Consider the following 21,898-nt stretch of genomic DNA (forward strand, 5'->3'; position numbering starts at 1 on the left):
CCTATACCAATGAAGGACTGCTGCAGTATAGGGCAGCGGTCAGCAGTAGTGCACGGCAACCCTATGTATTGTGGACCGATAGCGGTCCTTACAGAACAGCAGACTGTAACGCACTCAGGCCTATGTACCGTAGCACCCTATACCAAGTTACCAGTCCTTATAAGAACTTTTGTGGACCAAGCAGGTTGTGTGTTAGTGATTAGCAGACTGTACGTCAGTCCCTATACCAATGAAGGACTGCTGCAGTATAGGGCAGCGGTCAGCAGTAGTGCACGGCAACCCTATGTATTGTGGACCGATAGCGGTCCTTACAGAACAGCAGACTGTAACGCACTCAGGCCTATGTACCGTAGCACCCTATACCAAGTTACCAGTCCTTATAAGAACTTTTGTGGACCAAGCAGGTTGTGTGTTAGTGATTAGCAGACTGTACGTCAGTCCCTATACCAATGAAGGACTGCTGCAGTATAGGGCAGCGGTCAGCAGTAGTGCACGGCAACCCTATGTATTGTGGACCGATAGCGGTCCTTACAGAACAGCAGACTGTACTGCACTCAGGCCTATGTACCGTAGCACCCTATACCAAGTTACCAGTCCTTATAAAAACTTTTGTGGACCAAGCAGGTTGTGTGTTAGTGTTTAGCAGACTGTGCGTCAGTCCCTATACCGCTGAAGGACTGCTGCAGTATAGGGCAGCGGTCAGCAGTAGTGCACGGCAACCCTATGTATTGTGGACCGATAGCGGTCCTTACAGAACAGCAGACTGTAACGCACTCAGGCCTATGTACCGTAGCACCCTATACCAAGTTACCAGTCCTTATAAGAACTTTTGTGGACCAAGCAGGTTGTGTGTTAGTGATTAGCAGACTGTGCGTCAGTCCCTATACCGCTGAAGGACTGCTGCAGTATAGGGCAGCGGTCAGCAGTAGTGCACGTCAACCCTATGTATTGTGGACCGATAGCGGTCCTTACAGAACAGCAGACTGTACTGCACTCAGGCCTATGTACCGTAGCACCCTATACCAAGTTACCAGTCCTTATAAAAACTTTTGTGGACCAAGCAGGTTGTGTGTTAGTGATTAGCAGACTGTACGTCAGTCCCTATACCAATGAAGGACTGCTGCAGTATAGGGCAGCGGTCAGCAGTAGTGCACGGCAACCCTATGTATTGTGGACCGATAGCGGTCCTTACAGAACAGCAGACTGTACTGCACTCAGGCCTATGTACCGTAGCACCCTATACCAAGTTACCAGTCCTTATAAGAACTTTTGTGGACCAAGCAGGTTGTGTGTTAGTGATTAGCAGACTGTACGTCAGTCCCTATACCAATGAAGGACTGCTGCAGTATAGGGCAGCGGTCAGCAGTAGTGCACGTCAACCCTATGTATTGTGGACCGATAGCGGTCCTTACAGAACAGCAGACTGTACTGCACTCAGGCCTATGTACCGTAGCACCCTATACCAAGTTACCAGTCCTTATAAAAACTTTTGTGGACCAAGCAGGTTGTGTGTTAGTGATTAGCAGACTGTACGTCAGTCCCTATACCAATGAAGGACTGCTGCAGTATAGGGCAGCGGTCAGCAGTAGTGCACGGCAACCCTATGTATTGTGGACCGATAGCGGTCCTTACAGAACAGCAGACTGTAACGCACTCAGGCCTATGTACCGTAGCACCCTATACCAAGTTACCAGTCCTTATAAGAACTTTTGTGGACCAAGCAGGTTGTGTGTTAGTGATTAGCAGACTGTACGTCAGTCCCTATACCAATGAAGGACTGCTGCAGTATAGGGCAGCGGTCAGCAGTAGTGCACGGCAACCCTATGTATTGTGGACCGATAGCGGTCCTTACAGAACAGCAGACTGTACTGCACTCAGGCCTATGTACCGTAGCACCCTATACCAAGTTACCAGTCCTTATAAGAACTTTTGTGGACCAAGCAGGTTGTGTGTTAGTGTTTAGCAGACTGTGCGTCAGTCCCTATACCGCTGAAGGACTGCTGCAGTATAGGGCAGCGGTCAGCAGTAGTGCACGGCAACCCTATGTATTGTGGACCGATAGCGGTCCTTACAGAACAGCAGACTGTAACGCACTCAGGCCTATGTACCGTAGCACCCTATACCAAGTTACCAGTCCTTATAAGAACTTTTGTGGACCAAGCAGGTTGTGTGTTAGTGATTAGCAGACTGTACGTCAGTCCCTATACCAATGAAGGACTGCTGCAGTATAGGGCAGCGGTCAGCAGTAGTGCACGGCAACCCTATGTATTGTGGACCGATAGCGGTCCTTACAGAACAGCAGACTGTAACGCACTCAGGCCTATGTACCGTAGCACCCTATACCAAGTTACCAGTCCTTATAAGAACTTTTGTGGACCAAGCAGGTTGTGTGTTAGTGATTAGCAGACTGTACGTCAGTCCCTATACCAATGAAGGACTGCTGCAGTATAGGGCAGCGGTCAGCAGTAGTGCACGGCAACCCTATGTATTGTGGACCGATAGCGGTCCTTACAGAACAGCAGACTGTAACGCACTCAGGCCTATGTACCGTAGCACCCTATACCAAGTTACCAGTCCTTATAAGAACTTTTGTGGACCAAGCAGGTTGTGTGTTAGTGTTTAGCAGACTGTACGTCAGTCCCTATACCAATGAAGGACTGCTGCAGTATAGGGCAGCGGTCAGCAGTAGTGCACGGCAACCCTATGTATTGTGGACCGATAGCGGTCCTTACAGAACAGCAGACTGTAACGCACTCAGGCCTATGTACCGTAGCACCCTATACCAAGTTACCAGTCCTTATAAGAACTTTTGTGGACCAAGCAGGTTGTGTGTTAGTGATTAGCAGACTGTACGTCAGTCCCTATACCAATGAAGGACTGCTGCAGTATAGGGCAGCGGTCAGCAGTAGTGCACGGCAACCCTATGTATTGTGGACCGATAGCGGTCCTTACAGAACAGCAGACTGTAACGCACTCAGGCCTATGTACCGTAGCACCCTATACCAAGTTACCAGTCCTTATAAGAACTTTTGTGGACCAAGCAGGTTGTGTGTTAGTGTTTAGCAGACTGTGCGTCAGTCCCTATACCGCTGAAGGACTGCTGCAGTATAGGGCAGCGGTCAGCAGTAGTGCACGTCAACCCTATGTATTGTGGACCGATAGCGGTCCTTACAGAACAGCAGACTGTAACGCACTCAGGCCTATGTACCGTAGCACCCTATACCAAGTTACCAGTCCTTATAAGAACTTTTGTGGACCAAGCAGGTTGTGTATTAGTGTTTAGCAGACTGTGCGTCAGTCCCTATACCGCTGAAGGACTGCTGCAGTATAGGGCAGCGGTCAGCAGTAGTGCACGGCAACCCTATCTATTGTGGACCGATAGCGGTCCTTACAGAACAGCAGACTGTACCGCACCCAAGCCTATGTACCGTAGCACCCTAGACAGACCAAGTTACCAGTCCTTATAAGAACTTTTGTGGAACAAGTGAGTTGTGAATGATTAGCAGACTGCAGCAGAAGGGCAGCAGTCAAGTATAATATTCTTTCTATATTTGGAAGAAAGAATATTATACGTGTACAAGCCTATTACCGTACCACTGATACCAGTCCTGAAAAGAACCTTTGTGGAACTAATAGTAACAGCAAGTCTTTAAAATTATCCTCACTGCCTGACACACTGCTTCCTGCCTGTCCCTATACAAATTGGCAAAAAAGAGTAGGCTGGAACGATTAGCTGGAACAGCTCTTTTGTGGACCTGATAGTAACAGCTAATGATGATGATGATGATGATGATGAAGAAAGACTAATCTGGCTGAGCTGTCCCTAAAATAGCAGCATACAGCGCTCTGTCCCTTTATCTAAACTGACAAAAGAAACTCAGGCTGCTGACCTAACACCTATACCAGTCCTGAAAAGAACTTTTGTGTACCAAATAGCTAGCGTTTTCTCTGTCCCTACTCCACACAGGATCCTTTCCCTACAGTGACAGAAGAAAGAATGTAAAATGGCCACCGGATCGGGTGTATTTATAGGTTAGGGGGAATGTCCAAGTGTCCATGAGCTGTCATGTCTCAATTGGTTGTCCTGTAACACATGATAAACGTGTCACGAAAGGTTAAAGTTCTTGTATACATTAAACACGTAAGTCCGCCGGGGCGAACGACGGAAAAAGGCGTTCGAACCCGCGGACGGCGAAAGTCGGAAATTCGCCGCGAAACGACCGCCGGGCGAACCGTTCGGCCATCACTAATTGTGAGTATCTTGAATGGCCTGTGAAATGTGATCTGTTGCTATTCAGATCTACATACGCAGAGTAGTGATCCAGAGAAGGAGCTGCTTGTAAGGCTAAGTCCCCTGCCCTTTCTCTGGCCCTAGGCGGAACCTCACTTCTGCTGACACCACCAGAATACCTTGGCTGGGAACTCCCAGCAGTCAAGCAAAGTCAGCACATACTGACCTTTATAAAATAAGACGATTATATTGGCAGACCAAAGTAAAAAGTAACACAACAGATAAGTAATTCAGTGTCAATGTATGGAAATCAGTGCAATATAAATACAATGCAATACACCTCTTTAAGACTAGACTCAGCCTGTACTGTAGTACCAAGAGCATAAATAAAAGCTCTCTGACTGAAAGATTGTGCTCCAAATGACCATGGAGGACTAACAATGAGTACAATAGGCTAGTTCACTTGAGGGCTCCCAGACAAGCCAGCTAGGCTTAGGCCTGAGAGTTTAATACACTACAGCAACCCAGTATTTCCCCTTGGCATGTAACAACATCTGGATAGTTCTTGGAAGTTAGCTTCTGCCGGCACAGTTGGGGTCCTTTAATGCACACAAAAGCAGTGTAATGTTTATAAGGGTGAAGTTCAAAAGCAGTTGAATTAGACTCAATAAGTGGGTTTCCCCTTTATGGCACCTAGATGGGGAAAAACAAGTTGAAAGAAAAGGGAAGAGCAACGCAAAGGGAGGATTAGGTGGAGAAATTACCAGTCTGAGGTCATGCCCACTTAATTGCCTTTTCTCTGAGGTTAATAGCAGCTGCTCTCAGATGAAAGTAACATTAAGTGTGTTTAGCTAGCTTCCAATGGGAAAAGTGTCAGTGGAAGATAATGGCCCTTCCTTGGTCTAGAGTTGAAAACCGGGTTAAGTGTTAGTTATAGTTGTTGTGAGGGTCAAGGACCCTCTCACCAGATCCCTCTGTTGCAGTCCATGTGTGGCAGTGAGCTGTCGGTTCGGTGGTGGGTCCCCTTAAACAGAGATGGAAGTCAAGATGAATACGGCTTGAACAGCGAATTTGGATGATGGGTGCTCCATCTCGGTTTACCTCTATGGCTCAGCGTGCAGCTCAGCAGTCTGCCCCTTGGCTCTGGTACAGCCCCATTAAATGCATTTAAACTTGGCCTGATTCAACACAGCATGGATAACAAACCTTCTTGTATGGCACATCTCTCTCCAACTGCCCAAATCCTTCCTGGGCTTCTTCTTATGCTGGTGCTTGTGGGCCTTTTAGTTGTGGTCCCGGTTTGACTGTGAACAAAGTCCTCCTTTCAAACTACAACTTCCAGACTGCCCTGGGCACTTGTGTTCAAATTATGGTTAGGCAAAGTAGTGGACAGTCAGTGTCATTTTGTGGACGAATAGAGTTCTGCATCTCAGTAACAAGGCCCAGTGTTACACACAATACACACACACACACACACACACACAGATGAAGGAGCCAGAGGAGGGACCCACCTCCACCTTACACCAGTCAACTCTAGGCCACAGGTGGTCCCACAGAAATCCACTGTATGGAAATCTAGTGTACCGGTGTGGTCAGTGCACAGAAGATTTTCATGATTCGGGAGGTGGCAACTGCTTGTTGTAAAGTGCACTTATCCTCTAAATAGCAGTGTTTTATAACACTGGGGAAATTACATTCTATATTACATTCACCCCTCTCCCTGAGCCCAAATATGGGTGCCTTTATTAGTAATGAAACGTTTTGTCAATTTTCCTTAAAGTAGAACTATAGCCAAGCCTTTTTTGTTTAAGGGAGGGTTATAACCCCTATCATTTTTTTTTTTTTTTTTTGCCATCTGTGTCCCATTGGGAAAATGTACCTTCACTTCTTGTCCCATAACCAAAACAGAAAGGAGAAAAATCCCTGAAAATTAAAAGAATCCTTTGTGCCCCCTAACTTACCAGAGCTAGTGTCACTATTGGAAGATTTCCCCTCTATTACTGTTCTAGGGACAATCCAAAATGTGGGATTTTCTTTTACTTCACTTTCAAGGATAACGGTAAACAGGTCTAATAGACAGGATAAATCTCCCGGGGGGCACAAACAGCAATAAAAACAGACAGGTGTTCTAATTCATCTCTCCTCTATCCAAAACTAAAAAAAAAAAGTTTTTTTTCTATCTCTCCTCTATCCAAAACATTCTTCATTCAATCTGAATACTGGTGAGTTAATTAATTATGTAATTTGACTAGCAGGACAGCTTTCTTATTATTAAAAAAAATGAAAATCCAAAGACACTCTCATAAGTGAGCCTGCTCCTGCACTGGCCCTAATATGGTATGTACTATGTATGCATGAGCGATAAGGCCTTAAGTTTGCAAGTTCCTTAAGGCAGAGACTAATGTGACAGGATAGTTTGTAACACATGTTGTAAATTCTGTGTGTCCAAGCTCTACTGTAAATTGGGGGAAGGTGGTGTACTCATTTTACAGAGGACAGACAGTAGGGCCTGTTTACCCAACATGAGGAATAAATTGCAATAATTAAAAAATCTCCAAAGATACACTAGTAAGCAAACTGACTCCTGAATATGCCCTAGTATTGTGTGTATGTATGCATGTGAAATCAGCCTTTTAGATTGTAAAACTCCATTCACACTATTAGATTTTCTGAAGATTTTTGTCTTCAGATTTACCAAAACCATGTAGTGCAAGGGCCTACCTGATTGCATACAAATTGAAACTCTTAAGGTTTGACCTCATATTATATGGCATTGGTAAATCTGAAGACAAAAAACTGCAGAAAATCGAATAGTGTGTATGGGGCCTAAGACCCTTAGGGCAAAGACTGATGTAAAGGAATAGTAAATAAAGTGCAGTGTAAATTGTGTGTTTCCATGGTTGGCTGTAAAATGGAGAAAAGGGTGTACCCCTTTACCAGGGGACATACAGAAGGGCCTGTGCATCTAGAATTCATCATAAACCAAAATAAGTAGTATTGTATGTACTATGAAAGAATGCATGAGAGATAGAGCCTTAATGGCAGAGACTGATGTGAATGAATAGAATTGTAGGGCAATATAGTTTGCAAGCTCTGTAAGAGCATTGACTGATGTGAATGAGCAATATGGCCCTATTGCATACCTAGCAACAGTCCTGGATTCTGTGGGACTGCCCTGGGATTGAAACAAAATCCTGGCACACCGCAGATTTCAGCTATGCATGTCCCACTACTGGCAATGCCCAGAGTTCACAGCCTAATTTCAAGCAGTTCAGTAATCAGTGCCCAGCACTATACAAGTATTTCATTCATTCATTCATTCAGCACCCTGACCTGCTTTGCATCCAAGAATTACCTAACACGACATTTCTCCAAGACTATACTTTCTCTTGACAGCCCCATCCACAATACAATTCATAATGAGTACGGAACAACAAGTAGAACCTTTGAATCTTGAAGACTGTATCCCTGGGATGGATTAGACTGTATGGTGCTCAATATGTGGACAATAGTGTTCCGAGTATCAGGCCAGCAAGCCCAGTGTGCCTGTCTGTACGGCTTCAGCTCCTCCTGTGTTGGAGCAGCTATGTGCAGTAGTACAGCAGTCAGTGGCTGGCATGCATCCCTAATCCATTTTTCTTGCCTCAAACCAAAATCTACCACTTTCCTCATCCATACCTACCTAGTTCCAGACTTTAGCATTCAGTTTAATAAGGAGCCTGACAAGTGAGACAGTTCTCCACACCTGTCCTTTTTTTACCCTCTTCTTTGTCTACACCTGTACCCTCTTCTTCCCTCCACGCCTTTATCCTCTTCTTTCCTCTCATCTGTACCTTCTTTTTCCCTCCCACCTGTATCATCTTCCTTGTCCATACCAGTGTCCTCTTCTTTATCCACACCTTTAACCTCGTCTTGCTCTTCCACACTTGTACCTTCTTTCTCCCCCACACCTGTACTGTGTTCTTCCCTCTCACCTGGACCCTATTCTTCCCTCTCACCTGTACCCGCTACGTCATCAACAACTGTATCTTCTTCTTCCCTCTTACCTGTGCTCTCTTCTTTCTCCTCCACACCTGCACCATCTTCTTCATTCTCAACTGTACTTTCTTTTATTTCCTGCTCACTTGTACCCGCTTCTTTTTTTTCTTTCTCCACACTTGTTCCCTCTTCCTCCCTCTCACTTGTAGAGACCTATCTAGACCAGGACATCAGCATCAAGGAGTTCAATCAGAGGCCGAACAAGTGAGACACAGAACTTCCTTCTCCACACCTTTCTCCTATTCTTCTTACTCCACACCTTTACCCTCTTCTTCCTCCTAGACACCTGTACACTTTTATTCCTCCACACCTTCACCCTCTTCTTACTCTTCCACACCTGTGCCCTCTTCTTCCCTTTCACCCGTTTCCTCTTCTTCCTACTCCTCACCTGAACACCCTTCTTCCTCCACACCTGTATTCCCTTCTTACTTTTCACCTCTGCCATTTCCTTCCTCTTCTGCATCTGCACCCTCTTTCTCCCTCTCAACTGTACCCTCTTCTTTTAAATCCTCTACACCTGTTCCCTCCTTCCCTACATTTTACACTCATCTTCACCTTCTTTTTCTTTCTGCTAACCTGTACCATCTTTGATTTTGTCCACCACACCTGTTCCTTCTGATTCTTTCACCACACCTGTCCCCTCTGCTTTTTCCTGTACCCTCTTTCTCAATCCTGACACCTCCACCCTCCTTCCTCCCCTCCACCCTCCTCTTCACCTGTACCCTCTTCCTCGCCTTCGCCTGTACCTTTTTTTCCTTCCCTCTCACCTGTACCCTCTTTTTCATCCTCCACTCCTGTCCCCTTTGCTTCTTTCACCGCACTTGCTTCTGCTTCTTCCTCAGCACCTGAGCCTTTTCTACGTCCTCTACACCCATGCCCTCTGTGGCATATGTGCAGTGTGTACTGTGAGTGGGCTTAGACTATATTTAACCATGTTGTTTAAACCACTCCAAACATATTGTGCAATTTAGCCAGGCCCACATTTTTCCATATCACATTCTGCATTGGACACAGAGGTGTCCCTCTTTCTCACGTTCTATTAGACCCCTTTCACACTGGGGCGTTTTTCAGGCGTTTTTCAAGCGCTTTAGCGTTAAAAAAAGCGCCTGTAAAGCGCTTGAAAGAAGCCTCATCTGCAGTCCCAATGTGAAATGTCAGTGCCCGAAAAACGCTCGTAAAGCGCTGCTTAAACTAGCAGCGCTTTACCAGCGTTTTTTGAGCGTTAATTGGGCGCTTTTAACCCCTGCTAGTGGCCAAATAAAGGGTTAAAAGCGCCCACAAAACGCTGCTGCCAATAGCGTTTTTCAGGCGTTTTTCGGGCGTTTTACAAGCGCTTCCCATTGATTTCAATTGGAAGGGGCGTCTTAGGAGCGTTGTATTCACCGCTCCAAAAGCGCTGCAGAGAAGCTGCTTGCAGGACTTTTTTTGACGCTCTGCCAGCGCAGCGCCTTGGTGTGAAAGCACTCGGGCTTTTACATTGGGATTGCAGTTGCAGCTTCTTTCAGGCGCTTTTTTTAACGCTAAAGCGCATGAAAAATGCCCCAGTGTGAAAGGGATCTTGGTGTGAAAGCACTCGGGCTTTTACATTGGGATTGCAGTTGCAGCTTCTTTCAGGCGCTTTTTTTAACGCTAAAGCGCATTAAAAACGCCTGAAAAACGCCCCAGTGTGAAAGGGGTCTTAATGGAAGGCATGAAATCACATGACAATGGAAACACCATTGCTTTCAATGTTCTCCGTGCACATTCATGCACCGCAGCCACAATGCAACTTGGGAAAAGGGTCCTGTGCAACTTTGGTGCAATTTACAGTGCAATTTGGCCCCATAGAATATGCAAATCACATCCAAAAGGCAACCAAAGTGACAACATCAAAGTCGCACTACATAATTACTAAATTAAGTCCAGTTGCCTTCTCTCTCCTGGAAACCATAACATGTACATATACTGTACCTGGAAAGCCAGCTGGGCTGTGAAGGTTATTTTATCCCTTTCAAACAGTCCTCTGCTGATGTATATGAATGTGGAATATGTCACGCAGTCAATGAGGTTATTCACTCTCAATCGGACATCATCAGATGGTTCTGCTTGCTGCACAGCCTTGTGAAACACGATATTAAAAGCCTGCACATGAGAAATGAATTCACATTACGGTATGTCAATTAACAGTGAGGACCAGAGCAAGACAACTCTTAATAGCTCTACAATTAACCCTCCAGTGTTAGTAAAAAGGCTTGTTTCTAGTGGGTGTTATGCTGAGTAAAGACTTTAAATATCTTGAACATCCAACAGGTAACCTCACTTTTTTTTTTATTATGATGAGATGACATTACATACCACGACTTGGTAGCCTGCAATAAGTCATCAATACAATGCACTGAAACATGCAGCAGGTCACTAATTAGATTACATAGAATGGTGTTTTTTCTAAAATGTTGTATTAGGGATTTAAAACAAAAAAAATACCATAAAACGCAAAAAAACATAATTATTCGCTATCATTCAACCAAAATATTGAGGACATCCTGTGAGTACAGGGTGTCATGGACCGTCCCCTGTAGTTACATACAGAGATGCAGAAAGTGGCACTTATGTCATCACACTCATTGCCAGAGAAGATCCAACCAACGCATCCTATGGTCAGTCTAGAGACATGTGGAAAAACTAAGTATAAATAAAAAGTACTGCTGGCTGCTGGAGGAAAGCTGCTATCTATGTAAGATATGCTATGTAAGAAAGCTGCTTCCAAGGGAAGAGGTGAGGTAACTAAATTAGCCCACATTTAAGCTTTACTGTTAAACGGCAGTATCAGATTTACTCTCAATTCTATCCTGCTCAATTAAACTTTGTGCTACAAAATCAGAACATGCAAACTCCTAATTGGGTCTTTTTAGCTCTTAGTAAAATAAACCTCTGCTTACTTTAAACATCCACTCAGGCACAGGAGAAACTACCATGTTTGAGTCTTTAATTCTTTTTGCTACCAGAGCCATTTATGCCTTAATTTTTTTTTTTTTTAAACCCCCAAACGTTATAAATTTAAATGCAGACTTTGGTACCCTATAGGTAACATTATGGAAACCCATATAGGCCTTCAGTTTAAAGCTAAAGTGGTAGTAAATCTCACACATGAAATATGAACAAAGCCCACCCTTCTATCCTGTGTACTCGTTTCTATCCAAAGCCCTGAGTGTGATTTCTCTCTGCTGCCTCATTCCTCTGTTACAATGCCTTGAAAAAGTATTCATACCCCTTGACATTTTCCACATTTTGTGATGTTACAACCAAAAATGTAAATGTATTTTTTTGGGACTTTATGTGATAGACCAACATAAAGTGGCACATAATTGTGAAGTGAAAGAAAATGATAAATAATTTTCAATTCTTTTTTACAAATAAATATCTGAAAAGTGTGGCGTACATTTGTATTCAGCCCCCCCCCCCCCCCCCCCCCGGAGTCAATACTTTCTAGAACCAACTTTGGCTGCAATTCCAGCTGCAAGTCTTTTTGGGGATGTCTCTACCAGCTTTGCACATCTAGAAAGTGACATTTTTGCCCATTCTTCTTTGCAAAATAGCTCAAGCTCTGTCAGATTGGATAGAGAGCGTCTGTGAACAGCAATTTTCAAGTCTTGCCACAGATTCTCAATTGGATTTAGATCTGAACTTTGACTGGGCCATTCTAATACATGAATATGCTTTGATCTAAACCATTCCATTGTAGCTCTGGCTGTATGTTTAGGGTCATTGTCCTGCTGGAAGGTGAACCTCTGCCCCAATCTCAAGTCTTTTGCAGACTCTAACAGGTTTTCTTCTAAGATAGCCCTGTATTTGGTTCCATCTTCCCATCAACTCTGACCAGCTTCCCTGTCCCTGCTGAAGAAAAGCATCCTCACAACATGATGCTGCCACCACCATGTTTCACAGAGGGGATGGTGTGTTCCCGGGGGATGTGCAGTGTTCGTTTTCCGCCACATATAGCGCTTTGTTTTTAGGCCAAAAGCCTGGATTTTGGTCTCATCTGACCGGTGCACCTTCTTCCACATGTTTGCTCTGTCCCCTACATTGCTTCTCACAAACTGCAAACGGGACTTCTTATGGTTTTCTTGCAACAATGACTTTCTTCATATCACTCTTCCATAGAGGCCAGATTTGTGGAGTGCACGACTTATAGTTGTCCTGTGGACAGATTCTCCCACCTGAGCTGTGGACCTCTGCAGCTCCTCCAGAGTTACCAAGGGCTTCTCTGATTTCTGCCTGGCCTGTCAGTTTAGATGGATGGCCATGTCTTCGTAGGTTTGCAGTTGTGCCACACTCTTTCCATTTTCGGACGATGGACTGACAGTGCTCCCTGAGATAATCAAAGCTTGGGATGTCTTTTATAACCTAAGCCTGCTTTAAGTTTTTCTCCACAATTTTATCCCTGACCTGTCTGGTGTGTTCCTTGGCCTTCATGATGTTGTTTGTTCAGTAAGGTTCTCTAACAAACCTCTGATGGCTTCACCGAACAGCTGTATTTATAATGAGATTGAGTTACACACAGGTGGACTCTATTTACTAATTCAGTGACTTCTGAAGGCAATTGGTTCCACTAGATTTTAGTTAGGGGTATCAGAGTAAAGGGGGCTGAATACAAATGCACACCACACTTTTCAGATATTTATTTGTAAAACATTTTAAAAAACACTTATCATTTTCGTTCCACTTCACAATTATGTGCTACTTTGTGTTGGTCTATCAGATAAAATCCCAATAAAATACATTTACATTTTTGGTTGTAACATGACAAAATGTGGAAAATTCAAAAGGGTAAGAATACTTTTTCAAGGCACTGTATCTGCACGAGGCACTTCTGACAGGTTTTCCTGACACCAAGAGATAAAAAGGCAAAGGGGAGGAGAGCTTTAGCACACAGTCTATGATAGATAGCCACAACTGTGCATGCTCTCAGTGTACTGTAAGGAGGATGGTGTGTCCCTTTCCTCCAATCAGGGCTCATGGCTCTCTTCACTGAGCTCAGCAGTGTGAAGCCGCGTACACACGGGCGGACTGTCTGTCCAACTTAGTCCGCCGAAACACATTTCAGCGGACAGTCCGCTCATGTGTGGGCTTCAGCTGACTTTTTCAGCGTGCAGTCTGGCGGACTAAGTATTTCGGAATTTCCGTAATATTGTCCGTCCAACTTTGGTTTCAGCGGACAGTCCGCTCGTGAGTAGGCTAGTTGGACGGACTAAGTATGGCACATGCTCAGAAAGGATTTACACGGTGGAAGGTTGCATTGCTGTGTATTGGACGTCCTATTTCTAGTCCCGTCGTACGTGCTGTACACGTCATCGCGCAAGCTTTCAACGGACTGTTTGTTCATCGTGTGTGGTCAAGTCCGTTCATTCGAAAGTAGGACGGACTGTCCGTCGGATTGTCTGACGGACTAAGTTGGCCATACAGTCCGCCCGTGTGTACGCGGCTTGAGACTTCAGATCCCTGCTTTCTCAGAACTGAGACATTCTGTGATAAAATTCTGGTCATTGAATGGCTGTAGAGGGGAGATGGTTGCAGATAGAGGTACAACTTATGTAGGATGATCTGCTTCATCTCTGTGTATTATCTGATGCTAGTTACTTCACTGGGCATATGTGAGGGTTTTTAATCACATTAGCCATGAATAATGAGCCTAGACTTATTGCTTTCACAGTGGAGTTTACAGTGATATGTTACATGTTTTTTGCAAGCAATCTTATTGTACATAGGAGCCAATGGGTGCATTTAAGTTTGTGTGCACATATAATATTTTTTGAGTGTAACTGTTTTTGTTTTTGTTTTGTTTTTTACTTTTATACTTTCACTAAAATGTTATTGATATCGCATAGGGGACAAAAAAGTATTTCTGTCAATTCAGCTCTGAGATATAATTAATTCTGCCACACAGCACAGCCCTGTCTGACAGTAAAGGAGTCCAGTGACAATTAGGCCTGGTTCACACCTATGCAATTTTTTGTGTGTTTTCAGTTTTGCAGAAACACACTTAACATTTAACACACATTAAACATGGTTTCCTATGGGTCACATTTACATCTGTGCATTTTATGGAAAGGGCCAGGGACTTTTTTCCTGGTTTTTGGTTCCATAGACAATGAATCAAAAACATGTGTTGAAAAACATAAAATGCACCTGGAATAGGCAAACTTCAACCTGCATAGGTGTGAACCAGGCCTCCTCTCTATCCCTACCCTGTACTGGACAGTGAAATGAGAAGCAAGAGACTGAAGAGCTTATCTCTCTGTCATACTGCTCTCTCCTTCTGTCTACATGTTCTCTACACTGCAGCACAACTAATTAGCTTCTGGTGCTGCTTCTCCTTCTCCCAGTCTGAGTTATGCTGTACAGGGACTACAAATCAAAATCACATAATTACACTGCTTGAATTAAACAAACAAAAAACACATTTATTGATGTATTAATGAACACAAATCTACATTTCTGGTGTATTTTATATTTGCCAGGGATTCGGCTTTTACTGAAAGTCCTAATTGATCACTGCTGTTTATTCAGGAATAACATTATTGTCACAAAGTCAATTTTGTATCGCATCACATGGCTGTACAACACTAATATAGAGTCTTCAAGATATCTATACTCAGATGCAGGCTTATGTATTCGTTTGAAAGCAACACGTGCTATGTTTACTTCTAGTGTTGGGAATCCCAGATCTGTATAAATGAATCTGGTCCCCCAGTTTTGAAAGAAATTCTTTTGAGCTGTTTGGATATTTTAGGCAACTTTCACTTTGTACTGCTTTGTGAGAGCAGAGATGGGTGAGATTATTGCTACAGTTCCCATCCTGTAGACAGCATGCACAAAATGTAATGTTTATGTGCAGGTCAACTTCCACAATTTTTTTATGAGGGTTTTCTTTTTCTCTAACAACATGTAAAGGTAAACTTGTCCTATGCCGACATCTGGTTCTGACACAAGGCTATTAGCAAAACGTTAAATAGTCAGGCCAAACAAAACTTTGGGAGATAGAGTAGTTGAAACTCCTGACAATTTCTATCTCACAGGGACTCTGTTGAAGTGATCACTGCACTTGAGATCTTGGGACTACACACCTGTTGTGGGAGCAATGCAAGTTTCTAATTTTCTGTTTGATGTTTGCTCATACTTATATACTATGGAAAGTGCACAAGGAGTTGGTAGAAAAAGGAACGGTTGGCAGGAACACCTAGAACTCCCTGGTGGACAGGAACAGAGATAGGAATTATGGTATGGAGGTCTCACAGTTGAAGTATCCAAGATATGAGCAGCCAGAGACTGGCTCAGCATACTATTTGCATGTATAAGTGAATTGGCCATATAAACATTTAGAAAACACAGTTTTTTTGATAACAGTCATTGATAAAATTGTAAAATGTGTCAGGAGAAGATACTATATTTAAAATGTGAAGAAATATTTGCAAGCACACAGTAATTTACAAGAATCCTGCAGAGACAAAGCTATTGACATCATTTCATTTTGTTCCTTTCTGTTGTTAGATGTGGGCTACTGCAATCTTTGTACAGAATAGAGAGAATCTTATAGCAGCTTTCTTATAAAGCAACTTTTAGGCGTGGTTATCCCTAATGGCTTGCCATAAAGTTACAATAAGACATGGACTATTCCTTTGTTACAACCTTAAGAGAGAATTGGTACATGGGGCTGATTTTCTTCAAGTCATTCATAATGAAGTAGAGGAGAGAGGCTCTTGCAGCCACAGGACGATAATGTTCCCGAGCTTCATTGATCTTCACTTCATTGACTTTGGCTTCTAGTACCTGTGTGCAAAAGAAAAGAAAATCTTAAAGGTTTATTACAAAGGAAAAAAAAAGTTTTTGTCCTTTCTCAAACCCTGCTCCATTTCATTATGAGACTATATTGGTACTCAGATGTTAATAAAATTACTTGTTACTCATCTTCAAGTTTTTTACTTATTGCATGTGGTTCCTTATATGTACTAATGAGATTATATATCATATCAGAAATATACTAACCAGAGCGTATAAAAATAGTAATCAGAGTGTAAAAGTTGTATTATATGGTAATGCTAATGTGCTTTAATCTACTGACAAGAAAGTGTAAACTTAATGGTTATGGACTGAATGGCTATACTATATAATATTAGGATGTATATGTCCTATTCATCAGCAGTTCGGAATGTATAGCTGGCCATTGGGCTGAAAAGGACTGATATGACCATTGTCATAAAATGAGGAACAATCCTCCTATCTTGAGATTTGTGACAAAATGAGACATCTGGTGTGCTACACCAATGAACAACCATACCTAAATAGATTTTTTCCATTTTGTATAAAGAGAAGTAAGGTTTGATCCTTGGCTTTTTGATGCTAAACACATACACACGATTGGCATACAAAGAGTGGCTTTTCAGCCAAGTTACTGCTGTCACCAGTCTGTGACCTGCTCCTTCTGGGGGATTTTCTTCATAAATAAGTGGAGGTTCAATTTTGTAATGTAGTATATGAAAACAATAACAATTACATTTTCGTATTTGCTACTTTTTAGTCCTGCTAGATATCCAGTGCTCTCCTTTTTTTTGTGCAATCTGCAGTGTTATCTGAAACAATGATCATTTTTTTTCTGTGTGAACTGCATAACGCCTTTTCCCTATGTTATGAGATGGGGGGGGGTTGTTCTATAGTGAAAATCATGAGCCTAGTTTGACAACACTGCTCCACCCAGATATAAAATATAATAAATTCTTGTTTTGGGATTAAACTGTATCACGCTCAATACAAAGAAGAGAAGATGTTTTTGATGGTAGTTGATCTTTAAAGATCAGTTTAAAAATCACAACAAACAGACTGTTCAATTCACATCAGGATCACTCATCCAGGGAGTGTCTTCAGAGATGGGTTACTATGGACATGCCACTATTTACTTGTTTTAAATTAACATTTCATGAACCTGAAGTGTAATCTGCTAATATTGTGCTTTCCTTGGTCCTTTACCCCCTTCATCAACATACTACTGTTTTTTTTTAAATAAAACCTTTCCATTTTTATTACACACTTTTTTTAGACCCAGTGATGACATCTGTGCTTCTCTATGCAATGCAGACAGATCATGGCTGGTAGGCGGGGTCATCTAGCTAATGTAACACCCAGCCCCGGTAATACTTTCAAGAGCTCTCAGACCTGATGCAAGCAGGGGGTTGCTCTTGGGAGGAGCTATGGAAATAACAAATGCCTTGATGGGTGGATCTCAGTCTCTAGGCAGAATCTATTTATAATCTATTTTCATAAGACTGTACTAGGTTAAGTTCAGATGTAATGCTAAGCCTCCATGATTGAAAGAACTGAAATCCAATGAATGGAAGGGGCTGATCAGGGATAGTAAGGCTGGAGAGAAAAAAGCTAGATGGCTCTGGACATCCTACAGCAGGGGTCTCAAACTGGCGGCCCTCCAGCTGTTGCAAAACTACAAGTCCCATCATGCCTCTGCCTGTTGGAGTCATGCTTGTAACTATCAGCCTTGCAATGCCTCATGGGACTTGTAGTTTTGCAACAGCTGGAGGGCCGCCAGTTTGAGACCCCTGTCCTACAGTGAGGGAACCTGATTCAGCTTCTAATGCACACTGTGAGAAGCTCATAGCGTGACGTAAAATCAGAGTATGCAAAATCACTACAGAAAAGAAGCCTGTACAAGACTGAAGGTAACACTGAAGTTTGGCTTTAATGTTAAAATTCATGTTTCATAATATAAATAAGTGAATGATACAGCATAAAACCCTGAATACAGTGCTATGATCTACATAAAATAGTACATCATTATAGTCCACCAAACATTCACAGACATGTCTCAATAGCAGTGCTGCCGACTCAAAACAAGTGCTCAATATTTATCAAACGCTATGCTGTTGGATGTTTAACATGCATTGCTCAAGTTGGTTATACCTATTCCAAATATAGTCAGGCATGGCCACTTTGAGCAACTGATAACATTTAAGTAATACTAAAAGAAACAAGGGGAAGCAATTACTGATATCTATCTATCTTGTTACTGACCTATATCTATCTATTTAATGAGCTATTGTTTAATCACCATCATCTACCTCTATTTTTATTGTAAAAAATAAATCTATTTTTAATTAGTTAAGATTTTCACCAGTGGCTATAGAGGTGTGTTCCCATTCAAACGCTTCGTTTTTTTTCCCTAGATGAACATATGAATACTGTGCAATGCTGTAGAAAACACTTGTGTTCACAAAGCCAGACAGAAATATTCATTGCAATGCTCTGAATATTAGAAATCATATTTCATGCTTGTAAGTCTAGAGGAATGTGCATAATTGGTTCCAAAATATTCAGAAACAGTATAAATGGTGTTAATTTAGTTCCTTCATTGCTCTGTAACCTCTGCAAATAAATGTGCTACGACTATAAACAGTCTGAAAAAGTGAAGGTCAAGCAGCAAACAGTGACTCTGAATAATAAGCAGCAGCTAACTTTGTGTGTATTGTTAACTGGGAAGATTTAGAGTGAATGGAACCATAGAAGTATTGAAGGGTTATAAAGAGGTAAAGAGCCACCAAAAAATCACAATAAACTCTGTTGAATTGAGACTAGTTTTGCTGAGAAAATAAATTTTATTCTGGTTAGTTATATACATTGTTAGAATGTGATGCCGATCACTGCTGCTCTGCTTGCTATACACCTGTGTAAGGGACTAATCTCTCAATACTCCCTGATAGCTACTAATAAATTACAGGTGTAAGCAACAGAATGGAACCAATTATAGTTAGATGTGTGGTTTTGGGAAAAAGACCCAACAGGAAGAGAATGGAAATCTCTCCAATTTGAAGGGAGATTCCTCCTGACCTCTGTAATGCCACAGGCACAGGGGAGCCGTGTAACCAGGAGAAAGGCCCAGGCTGGGTTTTAAGCCAAAGTCACAAAGCGATCTCTTGTAATGAGGGATCTACTGGAGCTGGTAAGCAGTTAATTCAGCTGCTGGTGGTGGCACTGTTGCACAAGGTGGTGGATGGTGAGTCTAACAACAATATCCAAGATTCACTATTTTAATAATTTATGGACTCTTTATATACTATTATTAGAATGTTAGCAGTTTATTGCAGTCCCTTACCTGCTTCTGCCATGAAGACATTGAGATGAGTCATTTCAATAAACTTCACTAAAATCACTTGTGAAAGTTTAAGGAACTTCCATTGTGGTAGGTTTACTTCAGGCTAGCTATACAGTATAGTTTTGTTAGGCTGATTATTCCACTATGGGAGCGCAGATATACTCACCCTCTGTACACCTAATATACAGTATTATATAGTTCTGTACAGTGTGACCAAGTTTTCTAAAGCCTTCAGCTATTACACTTTGTAGTTACTGCACCTATGGCCGGGCTACAAAAATCTAACATCCCATGTTGGCTCTTCTTTTGGGAATAAGGACCAATATATCCAGCGCTGCAGTTGGAGACAGTTGCCTTGTCATGATATGATCCTGCTGTGTAATAGGAAGTGTCCATGTCACCAAGGCAGGCATAGAAACCAAAGAGTGACCCGCTTCCTCCATGATAAAGAAAAAAGAAGACCCAAGACCTGCAGCATCACATTTATTTATTTCAGATACTTGTATAGCGGCGTCAATTTATGCAGCGCTTAACATATTATACATTTACATCAGTCCCCACCCTCAAGGAGCTTACAATCTAAGGTCTCTAACTCACATTTATACATTAGCACCAATTTAGAAATGAACCAATTAAGCTACCAGCTTGCCATTGAAGTGTGCGAGGAAACCAGAGTACCCAGAAGAAACCCATGCAGGCACAAAGAGAACATGCAAACTCCAGGCAGGTAGTGTCATGGTTGGGATTTGAACTGGTAACCCTAGTGCTGCTAGTCCAGATATGCTAACCATTTAGCCACTTTGCTTCCCATCACGTGATGACAGACTTGGGCAAGTAGAAGGGGGTCTTACCTCCAGCTATAGCAGATCAGGGCAACCTACTGTCAACAGTTTACTGCATATATTAATATATATATTAATATGGCAGGGAAGGGAAGTTGACAGGTTGCCTTGATCCTTTTAATCCCTTTTGATTTGTGATTAAAAGCTGGTAATAGAGGGGGGGGGGGAGGGCGGACTCTGAACAGAGCAGTAGTGCTGATTTAGAGCTCCACTCCAGAGAGAACAACACGGAGGTTACCACGTAGCTAAGGCTCCACAGATGGCACCCGCTGATACCCGCTGTCTCAGGGCACCCGCCAATCACGTTACCATGGTCCTAGGAAGCTCAAAGGCAAAGATAAAAACTCATACCATTAAAGACGCGCTGGCCCGCTCATCAGCCAAGATGGTGGCATCCCCCTCCTCACAGCACAGCATGCCATGCTCAGCCAAGTCCATGATCCACTCACAGGCACAGCCTGAGGATGATGGTGAGTCTGATTCAGATACTGGCAGCACACACTCTGTCATCCAGTCAGGTATGTTCAAACAGTTTGAGAGGCTGTTACAAAAAGCCCTGAAACAGACATCAGTCCAAATAGCACACAGAACAGCTGAGTTAGAAGGGAGGATGGATGAGCTGGAAAATCACACTCAGGATTACACAGCTGAAATTGAGAATCTTAAGGAAGATAATTTAGTGCTGCAGACGCGTTTAGAAGACCAGGAGAGCAAGGATTGATGTTACAATGTAAGAATCAGGGGGATTCCTGAAACGGTGCTTGATTTTCAAGCCACTATGATTGCCTTTTTCCAGGAACTACAACCAGCAATCCCTGTTGAAAGATTAGAGATGGACTGGGTTCACAGGGCCCTATCCACCTGTAAAGCCAACGGTCTACCACAAAACATTATAGCCAAGTTTCATTATTATAGCACCAAAGAGCAGCTACTTGCAGCAGCCAGGGGCAAAGAATCCTTGTCCTTCCAAGGACATTCATACCAGCTCTATGCAGACCTGTCCCTGCTCTTAAGCCACATCTACTGATTCTTCAAAATCACCAGAGTGCATACCACTGGGGTTTCCCCTTTTCAGTACACTTTACCCACTTGGAAACCAAATATGTCTGCTGCACAGCAATAGACCTGAGACAGCCCTACAAGACCTGGGCCTTCTCGACCGGGAACCCCATAAAGATACATCTCGCAAGCGTTCGGCCTCATGCTCTTCCCAAAAGCCTGTAGGCTTTTAAACAGCTGTAGGCAATGTCAGCAGAAGTCACTCCCATCAAAACCTCTACAAACTTGGCCATTTTGATAACGTGGCAGCACCCACTGAAGATTTAATGGACTGACTTTGCCCACCTGGTATCACCATGTTATAATCATCCCCCTTACTATTCCCACAGATAGATGAAACGTCTCTACATTGTCCTTATTCACCCCCTCCCACAGACACTGCCCTTGCCTTGTCTTCAAATGAGGGATCAGCTTATTTGATGTTCATTGACACTCCCCAAGGCTTAGAACAGAGTCTTTTTGCTCTTTTTGTCTTTTTGTATTTTCTTTTGGCCAAAATATTTTTTGGGACAGGCACTAAACTCGTTAATGGCCCTTTTTTTTACCACGTGTGTTTTTTTTTTGTTTGTTTTTTTAGGCAGGAGGCCGCCGCTG

The 21,898-nt window shown here is 42.8% G+C and overlaps 1 protein-coding gene across 1 annotated transcript in view; it reads right to left on the minus strand.

Annotated features, from left to right (window-relative positions):
• The window catches only part of LOC143925685 (dynein axonemal heavy chain 11-like), a 701,866-nt gene that overhangs the window by 183,256 nt on the left and 496,712 nt on the right, over positions 1–21,898 (minus strand). The window contains exons 56-57 of the mRNA XM_077450147.1: positions 15,935–16,075; positions 10,220–10,390 (exon numbers count right to left, since the gene is read on the minus strand). Coding sequence (XP_077306273.1) covers positions 10,220–10,390; positions 15,935–16,075 — 312 coding nt within the window. The remainder of the gene's footprint in view (positions 1–10,219; positions 10,391–15,934; positions 16,076–21,898) is intronic.

Source organism: Lithobates pipiens, unplaced genomic scaffold (genome assembly GCF_037356315.1).
Source record: "Lithobates pipiens isolate NorthernLeopardFrog02 unplaced genomic scaffold, aLitPip1_a1.2 Scaffold_22, whole genome shotgun sequence".
Lineage (NCBI taxonomy): Eukaryota > Metazoa > Chordata > Amphibia > Anura > Ranidae > Lithobates > Lithobates pipiens.